Source organism: Peromyscus leucopus, chromosome 4 (assembly GCF_004664715.2).
Source record: "Peromyscus leucopus breed LL Stock chromosome 4, UCI_PerLeu_2.1, whole genome shotgun sequence".
Taxonomy (NCBI): Eukaryota; Metazoa; Chordata; class Mammalia; order Rodentia; family Cricetidae; genus Peromyscus; species Peromyscus leucopus.
The window spans coordinates 97290199-97317457 of NC_051066.1; the positions used below are offsets into that span (position 1 = coordinate 97290199).

The window sequence follows — 27259 nt, forward strand, 5'->3', positions numbered from 1 at the left end:
AATATTTTTTTTCCTTTTTCTTTTTTTTTCTTTTTCTTTTTTTTTTTGGTTTTTTGAGACAGGGATTCTCTGTAGCTTTGAAGCCTGTCCTGGACTAGCTCTGTAGAGCAGGCTGGCCTCGAACTCTTAGAGATCCACCTGCCTCTGCCTCCTGAGTACTGGGATTACAGGCGTGCGCCGCCACCACCCAGCTCCAATATTGCTATTGGACAAAAACAAGAGGGCAAATATCTATAAGATGTGAGTAGGAATCAGCAATTTCTAATACTGTTTCTATAGCCAAAATGAAATTCCTATAGTCCCACAGTAAAATCCCACAGACACCTTTAGAGAGAGCACAGCTTACCTTTCAGGTGGTAGATTTTGCTCATCTACCACATGGATACCTTCATTGGGCTGTATTGTAACAGGGATGTCTTTGTTGGGTTGTTCTACCATGGAGGTATCTTCAATGGACTGTTCTTCACATTTAACTGCTTAATATATATATATATAGGAAGAAGAAAAAAAGATACAAAGCAGATATTAAACTTTTCTAAGTATTCGAGGCAGCCCCAAATGATTCTCAAAAAGTAAAAATCTTAATAGAAATGAGTCTAACTTTAAAATATCAAGAGCTATATAATAGAGGGACAATACCCCAATTAGACACCATCCACTATCAAATAAAACCCCAATACCAGAAATGAGTTACCACTTTTTGAGTTGTTGGCTAATGGGGTCCTATAGACCTCTCAAACATTACAGTCTATTGCCAACACTATCAGTTGTCCTCCAGAATTTGAGGATAAGATCCTATCACTGAAGACACCACACACTTGAGTCATAGAACATGGAGAAATCTAGCTAGTACTCAACTAGAAGCTTCTTTCTACTGGCTCGTATTCATAGTGCTAGAAGGTGCTGTGGGTGCTACTGAAGGAAAAAAGGAATCGTCAATCCCACTCCGCCATGACCCTGTGAGTTATAATAACAAGCTTGAGAAGGTACGCCCAATGGTGTAATAGTGGCATAAATATTATGGGAGTAACCAACTACTTTATTAAAAATTGGATTTAAGGCCCATTTCACGAGATGGAACCCATACTTGACACTGTCAATGAAGCCAAGAACCTGAAGCTAGATAGTTCATGGGCCACAGGGGGAAAAAAATCTATGTCTATTACTCTACTATAAGGACACTGCAATAAAATGACTCCTAATGACATATCACTATTCAATAGATCAATGCATCACTCAATCCTCATCAAAGAAGCTTCTTCTAATAGTATATGGCAATTAACAGAGTAATCCACAATTGGTCAACATGCAGAGAATAAGAAGCTTCGGAATTCTCAGTCCTAAATGGGATATCGATATCTCCCCTCTCCCCTCAAGGCTCAGGGATCTATACAGAAGAGCAGGTAAAAAAAATCTAACAGCCAGAAAAGACAGATGACTTCAAGGAAACTGTTTTCCTAACACGACAGGGAAAACATAAATATGAACTCACAGGGACTGTGAGAGCACACACAAGATCTGCACAAGGTCAAACCAGACAAAATCTTGGCATGGAGGGAGAAAGGTAAGTGTGAAGTTCCACCCCTAGGTAAGGAGCTTTGTTGCAGGCCGCAGGAATATATCATAAGAACTCAGCTGGTTATGGCAAAGTCACTATCTGGAGAGATCAAGGATTTCCTCCAGAGGAAGCCAAATTCCAAGGAGCTTTTGGTGTTACTTGGCTTGTTATATATCAGCTGTATTCTGTTATGAAAATCATGTGTGCCTTCATAGCTTTCCCAATTGACTTTTCCCTAAGAAGGGCTAACAGTGTGGACTGATCACTCTCTGACATACACATTCCAGGTATTTGGAGAACAGCCTCAGGAAAGGCTTTCTCTGGAATCAGATATCTCCCTTGGCCACTTTCAAGGACTAGCAGTAATAACAGTCCACATGCAAGTCTCCTGATTTAAGACAAATTCCACAAGGAGACACCGCCTAGGTCAGGTGGATGTTCAGTAATAGCTTTACACAGTTTAGCTTGGACCCTCCTTTCTTACAGCCTTACTAACTTTATAGACCTCTAACTCCTTACCTAACCACTTCTAGGAATATTTGGATAACCTTCTGCACTGACAGCTATGCTCAGCCAGAACCCCAGTTCAAGCCTCCCTGTAATTATCATCATTGGCAGCATCCGGCCAGGTCCATCCCCAGATGGAGGAAAGTACTTTATCAGAGATACCTCTGTACTCTCTAAGAACAGACTTAAGCATCCGGGCTACCTGTTTGAGAAGGCCTGGCGGATGTGCCAATTAAGCTTTACTTCCTCCTTTCCCAAACCTTACCTCTAGTTCCAGATCTCCCTTTAACTATCACCAGAGGCATCTAGCTGTACAGGTTGCCTAGCGACCGAGCACACTTTCCCCCACCCTGCAGAAAAATGGCAGATAGCTTGGACAAATATGAGTCACAGGAAAAAAAGAAGACAGTTTTATTTTCTCCCATTGACCTAGCAACTTATAGATTCCCAACATTTTCTACCAATCACGTTTAAGATAATAGTTGAGCACATAAGAGCCCTCTTCTTAGATATTACCTGAATTTAGCCTTTAGTTAATTCATTTTCCCATTGGTCACTTCCCTTTGGGGTTGCAAATGATAATTAACAGTTATTGCCTCCCTATGTGATTCTTATCACCCCTCCATTTGATCCTGGGAGCCTGGCTTTGCACTGCTAAGGGAATACTGCTTGTAAATGTATATATACCAGGACTTCCAGGGCACATGGAGGACAGAGAAGAGAAAAGAGAATGGAAGAACTAGATGGGTAAGAAATTGAGAGGAACAAACTGAGATGGGGAAGAACTAGATTGAAGAGCTAAAAGAGAGGACTAGAGGAACGAGATGGAAGATGAGGAAGAGCCAGATGGGGAAGAACAAGATGAGCATAAGCAAGACGAGGAGAGAGAAGGAGATGGGAGAGGAGATGATATGGGAAAGAACAAGATGGATGAGAACCTAGAAGGGGCAGAACTAGATGAAGGAATTAAGATAGAACCTAGAGGGGACCGCAGACAAGTGTAGAGAAAAATCAGGCTAGAAATGAGCTAAATATGAGAGCAGAGTATAAGCTTGTAACTGACACAGAATAATAAAGTATATGGACTAAGGAGTTTCATGTACATAGATTCATTTCTTCTCATCAAAGATTAATTATCAGCTGGTTGTAGATTCTTCACAGACCCTGGGAGGGGACTATCGAGGGGCTGGACCCCCATAGTCCTGGATAGAGCTATAGGCATCTGATAGCTCCTCCTAGGAGAGGGAAGTCAGTTTTGTTTAGTGGCATGACACCTAGGATATAAACCACGCTCCAGGGCAGGCCACATGTCCAAGAAGAGTCAGATAACACAAAGTGGACTTCACAGGTTTTGGTTTCTGTTTGTTTATTTAAAAAGAGGAAGAAGGGAGAAACATGAAGCTGGGTGGGTAGGGCAGGGCCTGAGAGGAGCTGGGTAAATACAGTCAAAGAATACTGTATGAAATTCTCACAGAACAAAAATGTAACTTAAGCCAGGCGGCAGTGGCGCACGCCTTTAATCCAGCACTCAGGAGGCAGAGCCAGGCAGATCTCTGTGAGTTCGAGGCCAGCCTGGTCTACTGAGCAAGATCCAGGACAGGCACCAAAACTACACAGAGAAACCCTGTCTCAGGGGAAAAAAAAATGTAACTTATATATATATAAGTACATACAGGCAGGCACGCGCGCGCGCGCGCGCGCACACACACACACACACACACACACACACACACCCCTGGAGAAATGGTTCAGAGGTTAAGAGTGCTTGCTGTCCTTTCAGAGGTTCAGAGTTCAAGTCGTAGCACCCATGTTGAGTAGCTTACAACCACCTCTAAGTCCAGCTCTCAGAAATCTGACACCCTCTTGCAGTCTCACAGACACCATACACATACACATAAACTCAATTTTTAAAATGTATAGGTATTGGGACTGGAGAGATGGCTCAGAGGTTAAGATCATTGCCTGTTTTTCCAGGAGTTCTGAGTTCAATTCCCAACAACCACATGGTGCCTCACAACCATCTGTAATGAGATCTGTTGCCCTCTCTGGCCATACAGAGCACTGTATACATTTAAATATGTGTGTGTGTGTGTGTGTGTGTGTGTGTGTGTGTGTGTGTGTGTGTATGTATGTATGTATGTATAAAACTTATTGCAAAGTCGGGCATGGTCACACATGCCTTTAATCCCAGCACTCAGAAAGCAGAGGCAGGCAGATCTCTGAGTACAAGGACAGCCTAGTCTACATAATGAGTTCCAGAACAGTGAGGGCTATAAAGAGAAATCCCACCTTATTGAGGGTGGTGATGCTGGAGATATAACTCAGCAATTAAGAGCACTTTTGCTCTTACAGAGGACCCAAGTTTCGTTCCTAGCACCCACATAGTGGCTCACAACCATCTGTACTACAGTTCCAGGGAATCTGATGCCCTCTTCTGACCGCTGTGGGCCAAGCAAACATGTTGTACACATACCTACATGAAAGCAAAGCACTCACACACATAAAGTAAAAAAATAAAGCTAAAATTATTTCTAAGTTATTTTTTCTAAACTTTTTTTTATTTCTATTTTATGTGCATTGGTGTTTTGCTATGTAACTGGAACTGGAGTCACAGACAGCTGTGTGCTGCCATGTAGGTGCTGGGAATTGAACCCAGGTCGGCTGGAATAGCAGTCAGTGCTTCTTAACCACTAAGCCATCTCTCCAGCCCCCTATTTTTTCTAAACCTAACGAGGAAGCTGGTGAATCTCTGAGTTCAAGACTATCCTGATCTACATAGCAAGATCCAGACCACCCAGAGTTACATGGTGATACTCAAACAAACTAAAAAAAAGAAAAACACCTTGAGGGAAAAAAGACAAAGAAACTGGTTCTAGAGGGAGAGAAAAAAACCTTACAATCAACGCCACATGTGAGAAAACACATTTCATACCAGTATTCGCATCCACATCAGAAAGCTCGGTGGAACCCGAGTTGGCGGTAACCAACTGCGCATGTTCTTGGTCAACATCATATGGCACTGTATGTTCCTCAACATCCTGGCTCTGGGACAGTTCCAGAACCCCAAAGCCCAACTGTGATGAAGCAGAATCTAGGTGAAAAAATCCAAGAAATTAGGTACCAGCCCACATTATCAACGTGCAAGCTGCTGTCTTACAGAGGATCATGTTTAAAACATTTATTTTTGCATTTATGTGTGTGTTTCTGTGAGTCACACACACACACACATCAGACCTGAAGCATGGAGGTCAACTTGCAGGAGTCAGTTCTCTCCTTCACCTATGTGGATTCCAGAGACAGAACTCAGGCCATCAGGCTCAGCTGGCAAGTACCCTTACCTACTCAACTACCTTGCCAGCTCCAAGGATCACACTAAATGTTTCACACCAAAGCCTGGTCACACATAACTTTTACAAAACAATACCAATTAAAGGGGTGGGCATGGGCTCAATCCCAAGCACCATAAGAAAAGAAGGGGAAAAAAAAAATCAGGAATAAAATTATCGGACTGGGTGTGGTAGCACAAACTTATAATACCAGCACTGGGAAAATAGAAGCAGGGGGTCAAAAGTTCAGGGCCATCCTTAGCTACCCAGTGAATTTAAGGCCATCCTGGACTACACAAGACATGCTGTAAAAACAGATTAGTAAGTAGGTTTAAAATAAGGGGAGGGACCTGCTAAGTGGCCCAGAATGGCAAAGGCTCCTGCTGCTAAGCCTGGCATGACAAGCCGGTTTGATCCTCTGGAATCTATGTGGTGGAAGGAGAGAACCACCTCCCACAAGAGGGTTCTGACCTCCCACGGGGTGCCACAGGATGTGCACTGCATGCCCACACACACGCTTATCATTCAATTAATAAAGAAAATGTCATTTTGTAGAGGGGGTAGTATATAATAAAGCAAAAAACGTGGGTACCATAAAGCCTTATAAGCATTTAAAATGATCAACTGTCAATAATCTGTAGATACCCCAAAACCACACCCAAAGGTACTTGAAAAATAAAAGCAAAAGGAGAAAGGACCAAAACGCAGAAAGGGAGCCAGTCAATGAATTAATTCATTTATTTCTTTGTTCTGTGAGGTCTTGCTATAAAGCCACACCTGGCTTTGAACTTCTAATCCTCCTGCCTCAGCCTCCCTGAGTGCTAGAATTCTAGGCATATATCACCATGCCCAGCTTACTGTTATGTCTGGGGTCTTTAATATGTCCCAGAGGCATGGTCAGAGCTGGTCACTGCATGTGGTGACTATGAGGTGGTTGATTTTGAAGCAGGGTCTCACTCTGTAACCCAGGCTGGCTTCAAATGCAAGTCAATTCCTCTGATTCCTAACTGCTAAGATGACAGGGAGCACCCCGCCCCCCTCCCCAGGGGCTGGCGCCTTTAAGAAGAGGCCTAGGGGGAGAAAACTAGGTCACTAGGGCTCAGGCTGCCTCATTCCCCTTCTCTCTCCCTTGCTTCCCAAACACTGTGCTCCACGGATGCCCAATCATGATATTCTGTCTTGCCCCACACCCAACGTAATGAGTAAAATTTCCAAAACTGTTTATTTTCGATCATGGCTTTGGAAAGCTGCTTAACAGAGAAAATTCACAGTAATCAAATTAAGTGAGACATCTTAAATTACTAGGCAAATTCCTTAGTGATTCTTAGCTTAATCATGAGACATCTATTACATGGTAAAGAGAAATTTAGCTACCTGTGTGTTCACAGTAAAGGGGCATGAGAAGAATCTACTATTCTGAAAGGGCACAGGCTACCTTCAGCACCAAGGGAGCACGCAGCAGCACCAGGAGCGTCCGCTCCCACTTCTTCCTTCTCCTCTTCCAGATCTTCCTCCTTCTCCTCCTCTGGAAGAGAAGCAGCTTCTGCTGTCACTCCCAGAACACTGCAGAAGAACACAACCATGTGATGTTCCCAGATAGAGGGAGGCTCTGCTCAAAGCACACTCAATTTTGCTATGACTACCCTCACATACCAATTATCTTTTTTCTAGATTAGAAATGTAAACAAACCCTCTTGGCTTTAACGCTGCCTGTAGAAAGTACCTAACAGGTTAATGATTCAAAATACTGTACCAAGTTAAGTAACAAAACTAAGCACAAAAAAAGCATAAATATATTTAAATTTTGTATTTTCATGATCAGAAATTGAAAAATCTTTCATTAGGAAGAATTAACATGTAACAAAAAAATGTGTGCTGGGCGGTCAGGAACATTCAAAATTAAATTAAAATTCACAAGTACTTTGGTAAAAAACCTCAGACTACACCAAAAAAACCTCAATAAAATTACGGCTAAGAAGTCTAAAAAGAAATTAGGGAGAGATGGTGTAGAAGTTAAGAGCATACTTCTCTCCCAGAGAACCCAAGATCAGTTCTCACATCAAGAGGTTCACATCTGCCTGTAACTCTGGGACCAAGGGATTCAACGTTTGGCCTCTGCAGGCACCTGCACTCACATACACATACTCACATACAGATACACAAATATATACATAATTAAAAATGCAACTTTTTTAAAGACATTAATATCATAGTTGAAACATATAATATTAAAAGACAAAAAGTTATCAGAAAACTATAGTAATAAATACAACACAAAACTTGTCTGTAATGGTATTTGCTCTGCCTGTGACCTTGCACTATACAGCCCAAAGGAGGCAGTGCTTCCTGCCTTTGTACGTGACCTCTTATAAGGAGCTGGAGAACGGTCACATGCCCTCTCCCTGCTCCCGCCTTCGAGGAGGATTTGCTCCTAGTCAGATCAGAGGACGACTTCTAATGTGTGTATTTTCTCAATTTATATCTTAATAAATTCTGTTACCCATTTAACAGACTTACATGGACTGATTGTAAGTGGCGCCCACTATGGGGCCCAAACCCACAACTCTGAGATTAAGAGTCTCAACTAGAAAATACCAATTACCTAAAGCACACTTTGCCTGAACTTTACTTCCTTACATTACCATAAATATAAAAAAATTCTCATAAGTCTGTCTTGAGACAAAACATATTTAATGCCCCAATATTTCTTCTTATGAAATAATTATGCCTCCTTGTATCTAATAAGATTGGCTGATTCAATTTTCTTCTATCAGATAATATGGTTATTTTTATATTACCACATCAGCATTATACTAAAGTGTTTTTAACAGCTGACTGTATTTTGTCAAACAGCCACTAGTATAGATACAGATTTGCTTTTGAATTGTTAAAAGTACAGTTTATTTTACTTCTACATCCTTTTTTAAAAGCATATGATTAGTTTGGATTAGAAGAAACATCTGTTAGGCATCTCAATATGAAATCAGTATTCAAATAGACGCTGTGCCATTGATTGGGATAAGGTCCATTAGAAAGTTAGAGGTTTTTGTCAGTCTTTTGGGTTACAGCAGCAAGAAACTAGTTATCCTTTACTCCAAGAGAATGTTTGGACCCAAACAAGTATACGATGCTAAAGCATTTGACTTGAATGGTCTATAAAATCAAATGGCTGTAAAATAATATTTGATGAAAAGATGTAAATTTGTGATGGTGCCTTTGTTGTTTTGAGATGAGTTCTCAATTTTTTTTACATTTTTTTTCATTTTGGTTTTTCAATACAGGGTTTCTCTGTGTAGGTTTGGTGCCTTTTTCCTGGAACTCACTCTGTAGCCCAGGCTGGCCTTGAACTCACAGAGATCCGCCTGCCTCTGCCTACCGAGTGCTGGGATTTAAAGGTATGTGCCACCACTGCCTGGCATTTTACAGGAAGCACCACCTCCTTTGGGCCATATAGCCCAAGGTCATGGGCAGAGCAAACCCCACTACACTTGTCTACATAAAAGACACAGAATTTATACAAAGAAGTCCAACATATAAATAAGTAGCAGTTGGTTTTAAAGTCAGAAATACAAGTATCTTTGAACTTGTAAAGAAACCACAAAAGGCTGGGTGGTGATGGTGCACTCCTTTAATCCCAGCACTCGGGAGGCAGAGCCAGGCGGATCTCTGTGAGTTCGAGGCCAGCCTCGACTACAAAGCAAGTTCTAGGACAGGCTCCAAAGCTACACAGAGAAACCCTGTCTCAAAAAAACAAAAAAGAAAGAAAGAAAAAAGAAACCACAAAAAAATTTACTGCCAAATAAAAGCAAAAAACAAAGAAATTTAGCCAGGCATCATGGGACAAGCCTGTAGGTCAACTTCTGCTAAAAAGTAAACTTCAGGCCAGTCTGGGCTACATGACACTGCCATAAAAAACTATGTATGTAAGTACTATGCTACTCAATACTATACCAACTATGGAGAGAAAGCATTCTTATCTTATATATGACTGAGTATAAAGCGAGCCTTTCTGAAAAACAATTCAGAAAGATGTATCGAGAGTTTAAAAATGTTCATAAGCAGCAACTCCATGTTTCTTCTTTTTGAAACTCAGTATGCAACCAGGATGACCTTGACCTTGGGATCCTCCTGCCTCCACCTCCTAAGAGCTGGGACTACAGGCATGTACCCAAACTTACTTCTGAAAGTTTATAGCTATTAAGAAATAATCTGGGGGCTGGAGATATGGCTCAGAGGTTAAGAGCACCGACTGCTCTTCCAGAGGTCCTGAGTTCAATTCCCAGCAACCACATGGTGGCTCACAACCATCTGTAATGAGATCTGACGCCCCCCTCTTCTGTATACATAATAAATAAATAAATAAATAAATAAATAAATAAATCTTTTTAAAAAAAAAAAAAAGAAATAATCTGGAGTGAATGTGACGGTATATCCCTGCGATTCCTGTACTTGAGAGGATGCACTAGGATTTCAAGTTTAAGGGCAGCATATGCTACATGTGACCCTGTCTCAAAAAAGAAAGGGAAGGGAAAATAGGAGGAGGGAAGAGTAAATTCAGTATTAGGAAAAGTATTGATTTCATAATTCATCATTTAAAATGTGTGAAATGATTGGCTGGGCAGTGGTGGCACACACCTTTAATTGCAGCACTCAGGAGGCAGAGGCAGATGCATCTCTGTGAATTTGAGGCCAGCCTGGTCTACAGAGTGAATTCCAGGACAGCCAGGGATACACAAATAAACCCTGGTGTGTGGGGGGGGAGGGCAGGGAGGGGTAACAAAATTCTGGGCATGGCAGTACACACCTTCAATCTCACCACTCAGGGAACAGAGGTAGGTGGATCTCTGTGAGTTTGTGGTCTATATAGCAAGCTCCAATAAAGCCAGGACTACACAGAGATCCTGCCTGCCCCCCCTACAAAAAGTTTGAAACAATTAAATATAACATGTGAACCTATATTTCATCCTAAACCCAATAAATAAATAAAATATAAAAGATTTTTTTGACACAACTTGAAAAATCTGAGTCTAAATTGTTTTATTAGTATGGAATTATTTGTCTGTATGCGTGTTTATAGTTTATGCATACGAATGTTTTACCTGCATGTATGTATGTGCACCATGTGCATGCATGGTGTCTGCAGCAATCAGGAGGGTTGCACATGCCCTGAAACTGGAGTTAAGCATGTCTGTGAGCCCTGTGGGTGCTGGAACTGAACGTGGGTCCTTTGCAAGAGGAACAAGTGCTCTCACCTACTGAGCCATCTCTGCAGCCCTTGGAATTATTATTTTTGTGGGTGTATTAACAGTACTGTGATCACCTAAGATGCAATCCTTACTTGGCGGACTATGAGTGTGTACTATCCTGTTCCTCACAAAGTATACACACCCACAGAATGTACAAAAATGTACTAGTTTATCTCCTTTAAATTAAAAACCTGGGCTAGAGAGGTGGCTCAGTTATTAACAGCAGGCACAGCTCTGACAGAGGACCTAAGTTCAGGTCCCAACACTCATCTCAGGGAGCTCACCAATGACTGCCACTCCAGTTCCAGGGGACCCAATGCTCTCTGCTGACCTACACTAGCACCAAACACAAATGCACAAACCCACACAGACACACGCACATAATTAAAAGTAAAAATCAATTTTCAATAAAATGGAAAACTCTGGGCCAGTAAGATGGCTCTTAGGGTAACGGTGCTTGCCACCAAGCCTGATTACTTGGGTTCATTCTCTGGAACCATATAGTGGAAGTAGCAACCTGAACTGGACCCATGGGCTTCAAATGGTGAGAGGAGAGAATCAACTTCTACAAGCTGTACTGACATCCATGCCATGGCATGCACACACCCATGTGCACACATGCAAAACATAATTTTTTTTGAAAAATTTAAAGAGAGAGAGACCATTGAAAAGCATACACCTGGCCTTCTGTCTGTCACAATTCTTCCTTATGTCCCTGATGTCTAAGGGGAGGTGGCCTCAATCAGCCTCAGACCTCTCCTCCAGTTGTACTCAACCTCTTACTCAGACTGTTTGGATTTTTTTTTTTTTTTTTTTAAGAAAGTCTCAAGAAACCCTGTCTCGAAAAAAAAAAAAAAAAAAAAAAAAAAAGAAAGTCTCAATCTGCATAGTCCAGGCTAGCCTAGAACTCAGTATGTAGTTCTCAGGCTGACTCTGAACTCACCGTGATCCTACTGTCTCAGCCTCCAGAGTGCTGGAGTCACGGATGTGCACTACCACCCCTGGCTTCCAGTTCTGAACACGCACTTTGCACATGACTGTACAACGCAGCTCTCCAGCCAGCAGATGACCCACCAACGCTTCTAATAGGCAGGCCAGTCTCAACCCACTTACAGCTGCATTCTCCATTAGTCCTCTCCACCCCTAACAACCGCTCTATTCTTCAGCCACTCAACCCAAACCTAGAATTGTTACTTCCTCCTTACAGCCCATGCTCGCCATGGGCTCCATTTTCAAATCCTATTTTCCAACCTCATCGGACTCCTGATCTACTTCTACCCTAGACTTTTCTGTTTTTTCATTTTTCGAGACACGGTTTCTCTGTGTATCCCTAGCTGCCAGAACTTGCTCTGTAGCCCAGGCTGGCCTCAAACTCACAGAGATCTGCCGGCTTCTGTCTCTCAAGTGTTGGGATTAAAGGTGTGTGCCACCACGGCCCAGCTTACCTGGACATTTTAAAATAAACTAGGCATGTTATCCTATTGAAAAAAATACTTAACAAATGTCAAAAAAAATTAAAACTTGCTCTGTGAAAAACCTTTTGGAGAGAGGAAAAGACAAGGTACACAGGGAAAATATTTACAAACCAAACCATATCACTACAAAGGACCACACCCAGGATTTACAAAGCACGCTCAAGACACAAGCAGGCTAGGGACAGCTCAGCCGTACACAATGTGACTCGCATGCACAGGCCCCAAGTTCATCTCCGAGGACAGGAAAGAAAGAAAGAAAAAAAAAGAAGCTAATAATAATAATAATAATAATAATAAGAAGAAGAAGAAGAAGAAGAAGAAGAAGAAGAAGAAGAAGAAGAAGAAGAAGAAATTCAGTTTAAAAAGGGCAAAAGACCTAAAGAGACATTTCCCGGAAGAGGAGGGTGACAGCCAACGAGCACAAAGGGGTTCAACCTCAGCTGCCATCAGGAAAATGTAAATTCAAACCCCAGTGAGGTATTACTACACACTCACCAGCAGCTCAAATAAACAGTGAAGAGGGCTGGCTCCCTCCGCTGGGAAAGCGCTTGCCTAGAGAGCACGAGGCTACGGGTTCCACCCTCAGTTCCACTAAACAGTCAGGTGATGCTTGCCTGTATTTCCAGTCACTGGAGTAGAGGCAGGACCATCAAAAGTTCAAGGTCATTGTCAGTTAACCAGTGAGCTCAAAGACTGAGGTTGGCCTGGGACACTTTCAAAAATATTTTTTAATTTGTATATATTATGATTTATAAACAGTGAAGGGGCTGGGAGTACAACCTGGTCACAGAACACAGCTTAGCATGCCTGAGGCCTCAAGTTCAAGCCTGAGCACCCCAAAAGACAAAAACAGTGCAAACACTAGCAGCTTGAGAGAACAGAGATTATAACACTTCCACACTTCTGGATGACAGAGATACTCTAGAACTGTCCAGCAGTTTCTTTAAAAAAAAAAACTCAACAATCAACTACCACACAGCCAAGCAATTAAAAACCTGGGCATTATTAAAGAAATGAAAGTTTATATTCACATAAACAATTTACATGAGGTGCCAGGCACAGCAGCCACACCTTAATGCCAGTACTCAGGAGGCAAAAACAGGCAGATCTGTGAGTTCAAGGCCACCCTAGCCCACATAGAAAGTTCCAGGCCAGCCAGAGCTACATAGTAAGCTGTCTCCTAAAAAAATTAAAACAATTCTGGCCAGGCGGTGGTGGCACATGCCTTTAATCCCAGCACTCAGGAGGCAGAGCCAGGCGGATCTCTGTGAGTTCGAGGCCAGCCTGGGCTACCAAGTGAGTTCCAGGAAAGGCGCAAAGCTACACAGAGAAACCCCGTCTTCAAAAACCAAAAAAATAAATAAATAAATATTCTAAAAATTAAAAAAAAATTGTAGGGGCCTTTGCCTGCTGAGCAATGTCCCTGTTCTTTGTGTAAATATACATATATATTTATACACACACATTAAGCCTGACAACCTGCATTCAATCCCCAGAACTCACTTCATGGAAGAAGAAAATCAAGCTGTCCTGTGATCTCCACATGCACACCCACACACACATACACAAAGACATAAATAAACAAACAAAAAAATTTTAATTTGCACAAATATTTTTAACAGTTTTATTCACAATAGTTAAAAACTTAAAAAAAAGATGCGCGTCAACCTATGAATGATGGCATATCGGACATACGCTGAAAGACTATTCAGACTAGAAGGAAGAAATGAGCGATACCTGGACACACTCTGATGGATCTCCCAGGAGTCATGCTGATAGAAAAAAGCCAATCCTAAACCGGGCGGCGGTGGCGCACGCCTTTAATCCCAGCACTCGGAGGCAGAGGCAGGCGGATCTCTGTGAGTTTGAGGCCAGCCTGGGCTACAGAGTGAGTTCCAAGAAACGCTCCAAAGCTACACAGAGAAACCCTGTCAAAACAAAACAAGCAAACAACAACAACAACAAAAAAAGCCAGTCCCATACACTTACATATTTATATAATATTTTGAAGTAAATTTTCCAATAGAGCATAGGTTAATGAAAGCTAAAAGTTCAGGTACAGCAAAGGCAGGTATGACCATAGAAAGAATATCAGACATCCTGTACACAACTGTGCAGTCCCTTGACTGTAGTGGCAGACACACAGATCCACACAAATGAAAAACTAGAAACACAATACAATAGGAAATCTAAATGAAGGCTGTGAATCTTCACCAGTATCCTGCCTGTCACAGTTCTGCACTGGGCAAACTATACTCAGGTTCTCCCTGTACTCTTTCTTTTTAGTGTTGTTTGCTGAGATAGTTTGACTATGTATCCTAAGTTACTCTTGAACTCACTATGTAGTCCAAATTGGCCTCAAACTCCAAAGTGGTCCCCCTGCCTCAGCCTCCCAAAATTAGAGGCATGTGCCACCATAAAGACTGGAGAGATGGCTCCACATTTAAGTAAGCACTAGCTGTTCTTCTAGGGGACTAGGGTCAATTCCTAGCACCCACGTGACAGCTAACAACCATCTGTAACTCCAGTTCCAGAGAATCCAACACCATCTCCTGGCCTCATGACACTCACTACATGTATGTGGTGCACAGACATACATACAGGCAAAATATATATTACATGTAAAATAAAAATAAAACCTCCAAAAAATTTAAATAAATACATAAAAATGAATCTTTTTTGTTTTGTTTTGGTTTTTATTTTTTGTTGTGTTTTTCAAGACAAGGTTTCGTTGTATAGCCCTGGCTGTCCTGGATCTCACTCTAGACCAGGCTGGCCTCAAACTCACAGAGATCCTCCTGTCTCTACCTCCCAAGAGCTGGGATAAAAGGTGTGCCACCACCACCAGGATAAAAATGAATCTTTAAAATGACAATATCTGGGGCCAGTAAGATGACTCAGTCGGTAAAGACACACGCCAGCAAGGCTGCTGACCTGAGTTCGATCCCCAAAGCCCACACGGTGGAAGGAAAGAAGTGATTCCCCTGTGAACTGACTCCTGGCCTCCCCAGGACATGTGTGCATCTGCTCCACTCACACACAAAAAACAGAAAAATAATTCTCAAACATTTGATGGGAAAATTAAATATACACATTCTTTCCATATTATATTGTAGGACAGTCTCTATTTAGAAACATCAGTTTATATCATCAGAACACTAGGAAAAACAAGAAGAGTTTTTTTGGAATATTTTAAAGATTTATTTCTTTATTTTACATAAGTGCTCTTTCTGCATGTATAACTTTATGCCAGAAGAGGGCATCAGATCTCACTACAGACAGTTGTGAGCCACCATGTGGTTGCTGGGAACTGAACCCAGGTCCTCTGGAAGAGCAGCCAGTGCTCCTAACTGCTGAGCCATCTCTCCAGCTCCCTGAAATGTTACAATAAGCAGAATTTTTGTTTCAAAGCATCTTCTTATTGAAGATTCTATGTGGATGTGTGGATGTGCACAGGTATGCGTGTGCATGTGTGTATATATGTTCTGAAGGACTTCCATCCTTTTGGAATCTACCTCAAATTCTCCCCACCTTTGTGGCCTATGCACATGAAATTTAGAAAGATCTTCCTCACATTGCAGCTTCTCCTCAGCCCCTTAACTGTGACTAACACGTTTGCGTTTATTGTTTAGACAGCAATTCTCAAAGAAGTATTCCTTTACCCCCGCCTGGATTATTTGTATTTTGTTCCCTTTGTAATGATCATAATTGTAACCTAGGACTGAGATAAAGACTAGGTCTCCCCCTATTAAGTTCCAAGTCCCATGAAAACAAAGCCCCTTTAAAGTACATGCCTCAGTGACTGCACATTTATTGAACATGACCATAGAATCTGTATTCACATAAAGAGCAAGAGCAACACGAAATGATTCAACAAGGAAAAGCAGCATGAACAACCCAGACACGACTGCTGCATTTGCAATGGGGGGCGCCCATTTCTTGTCCCCAGCATGCACACCCCAGGTTACCAGCCATAAAAGCACACCTGAGCCAGGCATGTATTCCTCGATGACACTATAAACCAAAGCAAAGAAAAATAACAGACAAGAGGCATCAGGCACTGTAGTTCACCCCTGTAGTCTCAGTCACCGAGCTGAGACAGGAGGATCACCATGATTAGAGGTCAAATTAAACTACACGGTGAGTCTGCAACAGCTGGGGCTACAGAATGAGACTCGGTCTCAAAAACTGAACAAACAAACACAAGCACAGATGAGTGAGACAGCTGGACATAGGAACAGGCACTGTGACAAATGGCGGACGCCCCGCCAAGGCGTCCAACTGTCATAGTGAGCTCCAAGAACTGCGGCAGGCTGTAGCCATTACGAACTAGTCATCCCAAAACCCAGAAATCCAAGTTTTATGAGACATTACCTCCTCCTTTTTTATTAACTTTTTTTTTTTTTTTGCAGGGGGAGGGACAGGCGACAGGGTCTCACTATATAGCCCTGGCTGATCTAGAAGTCTACTTGTAGACCAGGCTGGCCTTGAACTCAGAGATCCACCTGCTCCTGCCCTAGTAACACTGGAATTAAAGGTGTCAAGACCACATGAAGCTCCCATTTTTAAATTCAAACCCCTTCAAATATATTTTACCATTACGAGCCTAATAAAACTAATCCACCAGTCAAGATAAGCCCACTAGTTGGTAGACTGTTTAAAAGCATCCATTTCCACTTGAGGGAAAACTTAAGTGCAAATACAATATAAAACATACCAGAAAAGGCACTTTGTTTTCGGATAAAGCAACAGTTGGAATTATGTCAAGCTCACATCCCTGTCTCTTAACTCTCTCCCCTCTCAGCCTAATGCCTCAAGAGGCCTAAAGTTGCGAGTGTTCTTTGGCCTTAGAACTATGACATTAGCCTGAGAAACACTGAATAGTAAGAAAGAGGAGAACTGGAGCCAGAAGGAACAGTCCTCCCCTTAACACAGTCAAGCAAATCGTTTAACTTCTCTGCCCATCAGTTTCCCCATGGAATGGAGACACTACCTTTACTGCAGAGTTGCTTAAGGATAGAATTAACTGAGGTTATGTCAGAAGTCAGTACGGGACTTAGCACAGAGGACACCATCATGACATACATAAGACACAGGAGAAACTGAATACTCCTTAGGGTATACATTACAATTTGAATATTGTAGTTACACAAAGTATTACTTCACAAAAGAGATCCCAGATCCCAGTCCTAAGACAATACTACCTAGGTAATCCCCAAATCCCAATCCCTAATTCACAGGAACAAAATGAATCTCTGGGTCTTTGGAATGAGTCTGCAGGTTCAGGGAAGAGTTGTTGGGATACTAAAGTGAAATCAGTTCCTCCAAACAGTAGTATACCTGCTTGTCCTGTGTGGCTGAGGTAACTGTTCTATGACCTGACTGATGGAACCACACGTACCCAGATGAGAAGCATCCACAGGGTCTGAAAAGACAAAACAGTAATTGGATAGTACACAAAGGACATTTGCCACCAAACTTTAATGCAAAGTCAGACGTTTGGGCAACAGCCATCTAATCTGACACATGAAGACACCCTGAGTTTGTGAAGGCTTGCTGTACACTAGGTAACACACTAGGCTCAACACATCATCCCAACTGCATGTTTCAATCATTCCGACACTGAAGACGACATCTGAGCCTTAACCTGCTCACCTGCTGCCTTGTTTTCTTTCAGATGGTCATTGAACGAGCTATGACTGTCCTCTGGCTCTTCTGCCACTGGTTCTTCCGGATTCGACACAATGTCCTAGAAAATACACACATGTAAGATCCTCACAGTGGACGAAGAGGTGCAAAATGGACTCTGCGCAAACATGCTGGTTTTATTTTTTTCCCACCAACTTTACCCAGAAGATAGTGATCTCCTAAACACGAAGTTTTCTGGGTTACTTTGGATTAGGGGGTAAAAAATAAGAACTCAACTCTGTTCAATCATTTTCAAACACCGCATCACTCACCGACACGGGGTTCTCTTTGTGTATCTGCAGATTGGGAAGGTGTCGAGACAACACACTGAAGTGAGAGCCGGCATTGTCTTCCAGAACCTGGCTCTCAGGCTGAGAATCTTCAATTATCAGGCAAGGAGTATCTTGCTGAGAGAAATCTGAATCCAACTGACTTCCACTCGGGTCCATCTGCTCCCCTGGAGTAGAATAACAAAAGATCAGTTCCGGAGAGTAACCCTACAAGCCTTCCTCACACAATCTAAGACTAAATAATAGGGCGGAAGTGCGGGAGCTAGGAAGGGGCCAGTCCGGGGCTCCTCTAAGTGGCACGCAAATGCAATCGCTCGAAGTACTTTCCCAGATCCCTCCTCACCCCACGTTTCTCCGTTATTTACGACGAGGCTCTGGATCCTTCGGTCCCTCCCTCCTTTCTCTTCACCTTCCCGCAGACACCCTTCCCTCCTTCCTCACCTCTTCTCCCCGCCCCTTTCCATCCCCCCCACAACTCTCCCCGCGCATCTTGTCTCCTCTGAGCCCCGGGAAGACCTCCCGGCAGCCTCGGCCAGGCGGGAAGCCCGCAGCCCTCACGCGGCCCTCAGGACCACCGCGGCCGCCGCCTCCCCACCCCCTCCCCGGGCCCTCCAACCCCGTCCCCGTCACCGCCGCCATGCTTGCCACCCCGCCCCCTCCGGGCAGCCAGCCCTGCAAGCCTGCCACCGGGGCCTCCGCGGCCAGCTCGCCCCGCTTTGCTCCCAGCGTTACCTGGCATCCCGGCGGGAGGTCCCTCGCGCTGGATCTAGAGGTCTCTGCACGCTTCCCAGGCCCCTCCAGGTCGATCCCCAGGTCGCCACTGTAGCCACCGCTGCCACCAGCCGCGAGCTCCCCCTTTTCCCGTCACGTCACTCAGGATCGGGCCGCCCATTCGCTGCTGCGGCCCGCCACTCAGGAAAGCCTGTGGATGATAGGTGACTGGGACGGAGTGCCCGCCCCCCGCGTAAGAAAAGGAACACGGCGGCGCGTTTCCATGGCAGCATGGACGTCGCAGGCCCTCCCCCTAATACAGCCAGAATGACAGTACCCTTGAACCAAAGGGACATTGAGAGAGCATGAAACACATAACCCTGCCTGCAGGACTGGGGTACTCACGACTCACATTTGAGAGTATTAACCTTCGCTGACTTCCATGGAAAAGGAGAGCCTCCGGGCTTTTCAAAGAAAGGGCAAGGAGAAGGAAGGTTGAGGCTAGCTAGCACTTCAGAGATGGTGAAATGGAAGAGACAAGACTCTATGGGGTTTGCCAGTGCAGGTCAGGATTCCCTCTGTAGACCTCTGCCTGAATTCAAAGGGCCTCGATTTCCCCACTCTGTCTCTGCCAGCTTTGGTGGTGTTATTTTACATTGTCTGAAGGCCCGAGTACCTCTTCTGTCCCCACCCCCTCTCAAGCTTCCTATTTGCGTCTCTCTGCCCTTTCTTTTATGGGATTGCAGCAGCCTCAGACGCTTTGCACCTCTCTTTGAAAGAATTGAGCATTGTGATTCTCAAACTAGTGGCAAAGAGGACAGCTGTCGCCCCTATTAACTCAATGACCTAAAAGATCCAAGCCCAGAGATTTAATTATCCTAATTATGGTGTCAGGGTCTTATAAAAAGGGTGTGGCAGCTGTGACAGCTATTAATGAACTGAGCCCGAGAGACATACGTGGTTTCGTTGTCATTTTGATTTAAATTGCCGTTGGATCTGGGCTAGAATTCTAACCAAGCAACTGTAGTAGGGAAAGCAGCTAGCACAATGCCAAGTATATACATAGTAGCATTAAACAGGAGGTAGTTTTTCTACTCCAGACCCAGAATTATTTAGGCACAGCCCATACATGATTCTCAACTTCTATAAATGCCTGGTTCAGCACTTGAAATAAGCTAAGCTTAGAGAGGCGCTTCCTACCAGCCAATATTCTCTCTGCGGGTATAAATAACAGTAATCATATTTTCATAACCCAAAAATCAAAGCATGTTGTCTTCATATCCATTACTTGTAGGAACAAAAGGATTGGCTTAAATGAAATTGTTCTGAAAAATCTAGGATCTATTATTCTTGTAACTAGAATTCCTGTCCTAGAATGTTTCACAAGTAGAGCAAAAATGATCCAAATCACAGACACATCTCACTTATTAATCCTAGAATTATTCATAATTGACTCCTGTGTTCCTCTGCTTCTGATGCTACTGAGTACTAGACACCAAGTCAATATAATCCTTAAAAAAAATATATCCACAGGGTTGGAGAGGTGGCTCAGTGATTAAGAGCTCTTCCTGCTCTTCTGAAGGTCCTGAGTTCAATTCCCAGCACCCACGTGGCAGCTCACAACTGTCTGATGCCTTCTTCTGGTGTGTAGATATACATGCAAAGTACCAGTATACATAAAATACATGAATAAATAAAAATTTTCAAATGTCCTTTAAAAAACAATCCACATCAGGCCAACATCAGCTATACCAGGGCACTAAGAAAATCTATGTGCTCAGCTTGAGAGAGAAGAAGCCAACTAGGTCTAGGGGCAGACAAACTGATGTTGGTTCCCACAGCCCTCCCCGGTCGTTCTGCAACTGGATAGTGCATCTCTTCTTCCCCCACTGAGACATAAATACACAAGTCTTTATGTTTACCCTGATGTTAAAAAAAAAATGTGTTTATCAAAACTCATAAAACTAGGGGCTGGAGAGATGCTCAGAGGTTAAGGGCGCTGGCTGCTCTTCCAAAGGACCCTGGTTCTATTCCCATCACCCACATAGTGCCTCACAACTCTAGGTCCAGGGAGTCCCTCCATTGTCTGGCCTCCATGGACACTGCATGTACATACATGCAAGCAAAAGCCCACATAAATAAAAATAAGTCTTAAAAAAAACCATTCGACTCATAAAACTAAGAACACATTAAAATTCACTAAACATGAGTAAGAGTAAGTAAATGAACCTGAGCCATTCCCACTACTAAATAAATCAAGAGGTTTAAAAAAATAAAAACACTGGGAAGAAAAAGCGTGAATTCCTTGTTAGGCAATGTGGCAATTAAATTAATCATTGTTATCCCAGAGGATCAGAAAGTGCAGGCAGGATGGTTACCCTCTGGGGCTATAACTAATTGTACCTAGGTGAGCCCACGCTTTGATGGGCCCCTGTGAGGAGGCATCAGCACCTCTATTTGCAGGTACGTCTTTCCTTCGGCCACCTCACGCACAGAAAGTTAACCTCTCTCGAAAGCCCTCCCTCAGAAGAAAATTTCACAAGCTCCTGTCTTAACTTACTTTAAAGTTGAAGACGCCTGCCTCCTTGTCAGGAAACATTTCTTCTAATTAACTCACCTAAATCCTGTCTTCCAAAGCTCACAGCCATTTCCCCTTAGGTTGTCTTTAACTAACTAATATCCTGAAACCCTACAGAGAATCTCATCCAGTTGGGATCATCCCACTGGGCCCTACAATTCCTTAATAAGTTTCAGCCAATCGGACAACAGAAGTAAACGCAACCTGACTCCGCTCAAGTCTTTTTCTTATGTGTCCTCGCAGATCTCTCCAAACAAAAGCACCTCTGCCAGTTTCACCCTCACTGACCGTGTGCTTCATGGCTGCCAGTGGGAAAGAGAGCTTTGGACCTCAGTGGCAAGAACTTCAACAGGGATCGGACAAACATTTATTTAACAACAGGGACACAGTTGTACATCCCCTTTATGCTGTGGGAGTAACGTATTCTAAGCTGACTTATAATTAATCTATTCTTGATTCTAACCATTAGGCTGCCTTCTGTTATGTATGAACCTACAAAATCATGGCCAGTCACATACCAGGTATAATTAACAGCATGTATTATTATGTTTTCACCATGTGGCAGGTGCTAGGAGGCGCAACATAACCTCCCCTAATAGCATACTCTTTGAGAGGTACAGATAAACAAATCAAGGCTTAAAGAGATGAAAAAAAAGTGGTTCAAGGTCTCTGAGTTACTGAGCTATTATTTGAACTCAGTCTGTATAGTTTAGAGGTTAACAGTGACAAATTGCTGAACAGTTAATACGTAGCCTTTGTTTTGTTTCAGAATGTATTTTCACTCAAATACTGATTATAGGTATTCTCACTGTTTCGGAGACACAGAATTTAACTGAAGTGAAGAAAGTAGGATAAACTGAGACATTGTCAACACTGCATCCTTAGGGAGACTTAAGACAAGGAAAAGGTGACTATAAGAGCAAGATGAGGTCATTTAGGAACTTGCTAACCTATCTCTAGGACAATTCTCCTACCAATACCTGCGACCCCTACAGCAGGAAGAATCCTAGACAGCACGCCTTATACCTACTCAACTCCTCTGTCAATCTTTCTAATTAAAAACTTATTAGCTTAGAGTAGTGGCACATACCTTTAACCCTAGCACTTGGAAGGCAGAGGCAGGAGGATCTCTCTGAGTTCCAGACCTGTGTGGTCTATAGAGAGAGTTACAGGCCAGCCAGGGATACAGAGAGGCCTTGTCTTAAAAAAACAACAAACACAAAGTTAATTTTTTAAAAATTACAAAATGATTAGAAACAATATGGCAAAATGTTAATGTGTTGATCTAGGCAGAGTGTTCATGGCTACATGCAACATTTGTTTTTCTTTATTATCTATTTTAAGTTTGTTTTGTTTTTGTTTTTAGACTAGTTGTCAAGCAGTTGAGGTCACCATACTCAGTGTCTGATTTTTTTGAATCATGGAAAATAAAGCCAAGTGTGGTAGCTCATATCTTTAATCTCAGACTCAGAAGATTACAGCAGGAGTTCTGAGCTCCAGGCTAGCCTAGGACTAGCTACAGAGTGAGGCCTTGTACACACCCCCTAAAAAAGAAACATGAAAATTTATTATTTTAACTATTTTTATTTGGTTTGGGATTTTGTCCATTCATAGATTGGATTTCTTTTTTATTTCAAAATAGAGTATCATACTTTAGTCCAGGCTGGCCTAGGAATCTCTGTGTAAACCAAGCTAACCTCAAAGTTGTGGCAAATCTTATGAGTTCTGGGATTAAAGCCATGGACTACCAGCACACCTGGACATCTTAATCTTCTTTAAGTATATAGCTTGTTAGCATTGGCACATTCACACTATACAGTACAATCATCACCTTCTTCTGTATATTTTTTCATCTTAATAACTATCCCCACTAAATGTTCACTCCTGATCCTCTTTTCCTGAAACCCCAGGCAATCACTATTCCACTCTCTGTCGCTAGGAATTTTCCTGCTGTAGGTATCATATAAGTCTGATTAAATATCTGTCCTTTGTGTCTGATCTGGCTTATTTCATTTAACACAGTATCATCAAGGTCATTCATATTGCAGTTTATCAGAATTTCTTTCTCTTCCTTTTCCTTCTTTTTTTCTTTTTCTTTTCTTTTTCTTTTTCTTTCTTTCTTTTTTTTTTTGGTTTGGTTTAGTTTTTGGTTTTTGTTGTTGGTTTTGTTTTGTTTTTTGAGACAGGGTTTTTCTGTGTAGCCCTGGCTGTCCTGGGACTCACTCTGTAGATCAGGCTGGCCTTGAACTCACAGAGATCCACCTGCCTCTGCCTCCCGAGTGCTGGGACTAAAGGTGTTCACACACACCCCCCACACTTGACTTCTTTTTTTTTCTATAGTTGAAACTGGCCTCAAATTTGAGCTCCTGATCCAACTGTATTGATCTTCCAAGCACTGGGATTAGTGGCATGTGCATGTGCTACCTTTCCTGGCTTCCAAGAACAAATTTAACTATGATTAGCTGCAGTTTTCTCCCTTCCATCGTGTGTGTGTGTGTGTGTGTGTGTGTGTGTGTGTGTGTGTGCGCGTGCGCTCACCTGTACACACAGCCTATGGTTGGGTCCTGCTTCCTGTCTCCTCACTGTCCCTTCACTCTACTGAGTCACATCATCAACTCTGTAGTGTCTTTGGATCTCGGGAAGCAGCTCAGTGGTACAGTGCTTGCCTAGCATGTGTGAGGCTCCTGAGCACACTCGGCAGCCTAGAAGGAAGTGGAGTAGAAGTGAGGACCTTCATGATAAAGTTTACTGTCGGTGTTTGGTGTGTGTGTGTGGGGGGGGGGGTTGTTGCTGTTATTTTGAGACAGAGTTTCTTGTATTCCAGGCTGTCCTCAACTGTGTAGCTGAGGATGAACTCAAACTTTTCATCCTCCTGCCTCCACCTCCAGAAGGCTGAAATTATAGGTGTTTGCCACCATATCCAGTTTAGAAAAGTCTTCCAATAGGGAAAAACAAAACAAAACTAGCCAGATGTAGTGGTATATATCCTAGTACCTTAAAAACAAAAGGAACAGGAGGTTAATATGAGTTGGACAGATCTAGGGAGCAATTAGTGGTAAGAACAGTAATATGTCCTGGCCAAGCTCATGTGTGCTTACTACAGAGTCTCTGGTGAACATGCCAGAGGAAGTAAAACTCACTTCTGACCAAAAGTTTCTCCACAAGCTCACCTTCATTAATTCCAATTTTCTTACACACAAGGTCCTATTTTTACTTAGTGTAGTGGTACAGGAAGAATGAAGTGAAAGACATCTTCAAGGAACTGACAGTCTATAGGAACGATGACGATGGTTGTGGTAGCACATACCTGTAATCCCAGCTCTTGGGAGGAAAAGACAGGAGCATCAGGAGGCCAGGACCAGCCTTGGATGTGTATGGAATTCAAGGCCACTCTGGATTACCTGAGACCTGCCTGCTGGGGGCAGGATAGTGCAAAAGTCAACAGAAGGACGGCAAGAGGGCTGCCAAGACGGCTCCCCGGGAAGGGTGCTTGCCACCAAGCTTGACGATCTGAGCTCACTTCCAGGTACCCCATGGTGGAAGAAGAGAACTGACTCTCACATGTTGCCCTCTGACCTCCATCTGGCCCTATGGTACTGGCATGCAGCCCTGTGTACAAATAAATACATGTAATAAACACCTTTGAAAGACATGTTTTTTGTTGGGGTTGTTGTTGTTTGGTTTAGTTGTTTGTTTTTGATTTTTCGAGACAAGGTTTCTCTGTGTAACCCTGGCTGTCCTGGAACTTGCTCTGTAGACCAGGCCGGCTTCCGAACTCACAGAGATCCACCTAACTGCCTCCCAAGTGCTGGGACTAAAGGCATATGCCAACAATGCCCAACTTAAAGACATATTTTTTAAAGAACTGCAAAAAATTTTAAAGTCAAAACAAAGGATTTTAGTCAAGCCATTCTAATAAATGGTTATTGAGGAGTTATGTTCTAAATTCCATTTTACATTGCTCCTTGATCTCATGCAGCCTCATTGCTATACATCCATCAGCACCATTATATGCTAATAATTTCCAACTTATTATCTTTATCCCATGTTCCAAACTGAATATGTAACTCCTTACTTAATATTTTCATTTGGATGTCCAGTTGACACCCAAAGGCAACATGTTTAAATTAAACTCATCTCTTCTACTAATGTGCTCCACCAACAAATGCTAACTTCATACATCCAGATGCTATAATAGTAGTTATATTATTATTGTTGTTGTTGTTGTTTTAAGGCCTTGATATAGAGCCTGGCCAGTTTGAAATTTATTGTGTAGCCTTGGCTGGCCCTAAACTTTTGGTGATCCACCAGTCTCAGTCTCCAGAATTATAGTTGTATGCCACCACATCCAGCTCAGAGATTCAGTGTGTGTGTTTGTGTGTGCGCGCATGCATGTTTGAGACAGGGTCTCAGATAATGGAGTCAAAGGAAAGCATTGGAGATCCTGAAACTAGAGTTACACGCAGTTATGAGCTATCCGATGTATTTCCTGGAAACTGAACTCCGGTCCTCTGCAAGAATATCAATTGTCTTAATGGTTGAGCCATCTCTCTAGTCTCTATTATTATAATTTTAATGACTAACTTAAATGTTTAAAAATTTTGCTATTGGCATGTGTGCACATATATGCCATGGCGTGCATGTAGATGTCAGAAATTGGTTCTCTCCTTCAACCATGAGTTTCAGGGATCAAACTCAGGTTGTCAGGCTTACAAGGCAGGCACCTTAGTCACTGAATCATCTCCCTGGGCCTTACGATTATAACTTTACAGATGTGGGCACCAGAGCACAGAGAAGGTAAGCAGCTGGCCCAAGTTCGCAAGATTAACAAGCGGGAGCTGTGTTTAAAGGCTATCTCTTGAGTTCTTTGTGGAAGGGGACAGAACCTTTTTCCACAAATAAAGGGAGACTAAAGGTAAGCACAACTGCATAAACCCTTTGATGAGAATTAAGAACAAAGCAGTCAGGGGAAAAGGGACAGGGCGAAGAGAAGGGGCGGAATGGCTGAGGGGAAGGCGACAGGAAAAGCTGAATGAGAGGATGAGTGTAGGCTAGCCACAGACATGATGACCCCGCAAAGGGGAGCTAGGCACTGGAAGTTCCCTGTGGGTATGCCAGGAATCTGCTCTTCCTGACTTCAAATCTGTAAAGACTCCCATCCTTTATTTATATCTACATGGCATTATTCATTTATCACACTACTTTGAAAAAGAGGGATCATCACTAAAATAGATTATGAAAAACTAGTATATGTTTGAATAAAGACCTAAGTTTTAAGTGTTCGTTGTTAGTCGAGCTCATAGCATCTTATTCTGCAGGTAGATAACTACCTAACAGTGGTAAGACTACTACTAATTGCTTTGATGAAGGATCTTCAAAAAAATAACTGATGAGAAAAAGTACTTGTGATTTTGTGATACCAAAAAGGAATAATTTTTTTCAACCCACACATTCTCTGAAAGAACAGAAACACACTTTATGAATATTCTGGAGAGGATGGTGTATGTGCAAAATTTGACTCACATAGTCATGGCCTCCAAACTAAGCTGTACCAGACACATCATCTCCAACACCCAAAGACAGCCCTCAAGCATGCCCTGTCTAAGGAACAGCTTTTCTCAGACTAAAGGAGAGGATGGAGCCAGGCATTTTGGCTCAAGCCCACAATTTAATATTAGAAAGGCAGAGGGGCAAGGGGCTCATGAATTCAAGTCTAGCCTGGGCTACATGGAAAAACCCTGTCAAACAAAAGTTGTAGTGGAATTGGGAGATGTTGACGTGGGTGAATTGCTCACCATGCAAGCACGTGGGCCTGAGTTTAGATCCCCAGAACTCACACAAACCCAGACAGGGTAGAACGTGTCTTTAATTCCACAACCC

At 42.8% G+C, this 27259-nt stretch overlaps 1 protein-coding gene across 6 annotated transcripts in view; it reads right to left on the reverse strand.

The window, feature by feature from the left end:
• Tp53bp1 (tumor protein p53 binding protein 1) overlaps positions 1-27259 on the reverse strand; it is a 93556-nt gene that overhangs the window by 59373 nt on the left and 6924 nt on the right. For 4 of the 6 annotated variants that reach the window (XM_028878699.2, XM_028878702.2, XM_028878701.2 and 1 more), the window contains exons 2-8: positions 18823-19012; positions 18073-18257; positions 17768-17861; positions 17453-17537; positions 6827-6954; positions 4998-5156; positions 347-476 (exon numbers count right to left, since the gene is read on the reverse strand). In XM_028878699.2, the coding sequence (XP_028734532.1) occupies positions 347-476; positions 4998-5156; positions 6827-6954; positions 17453-17537; positions 17768-17861; positions 18073-18257; positions 18823-18829 (788 nt within the window). In that variant the 5' untranslated portion in view covers positions 18830-19012. Of the gene's footprint in view, positions 1-346; positions 477-4997; positions 5157-6765; positions 6955-17452; positions 17538-17767; positions 17862-18072; positions 18258-18822; positions 19013-27259 lie in introns of those variants that run through there. The other 2 variants (XM_028878700.2, XM_028878703.2) reach the window with 2 other exon arrangements.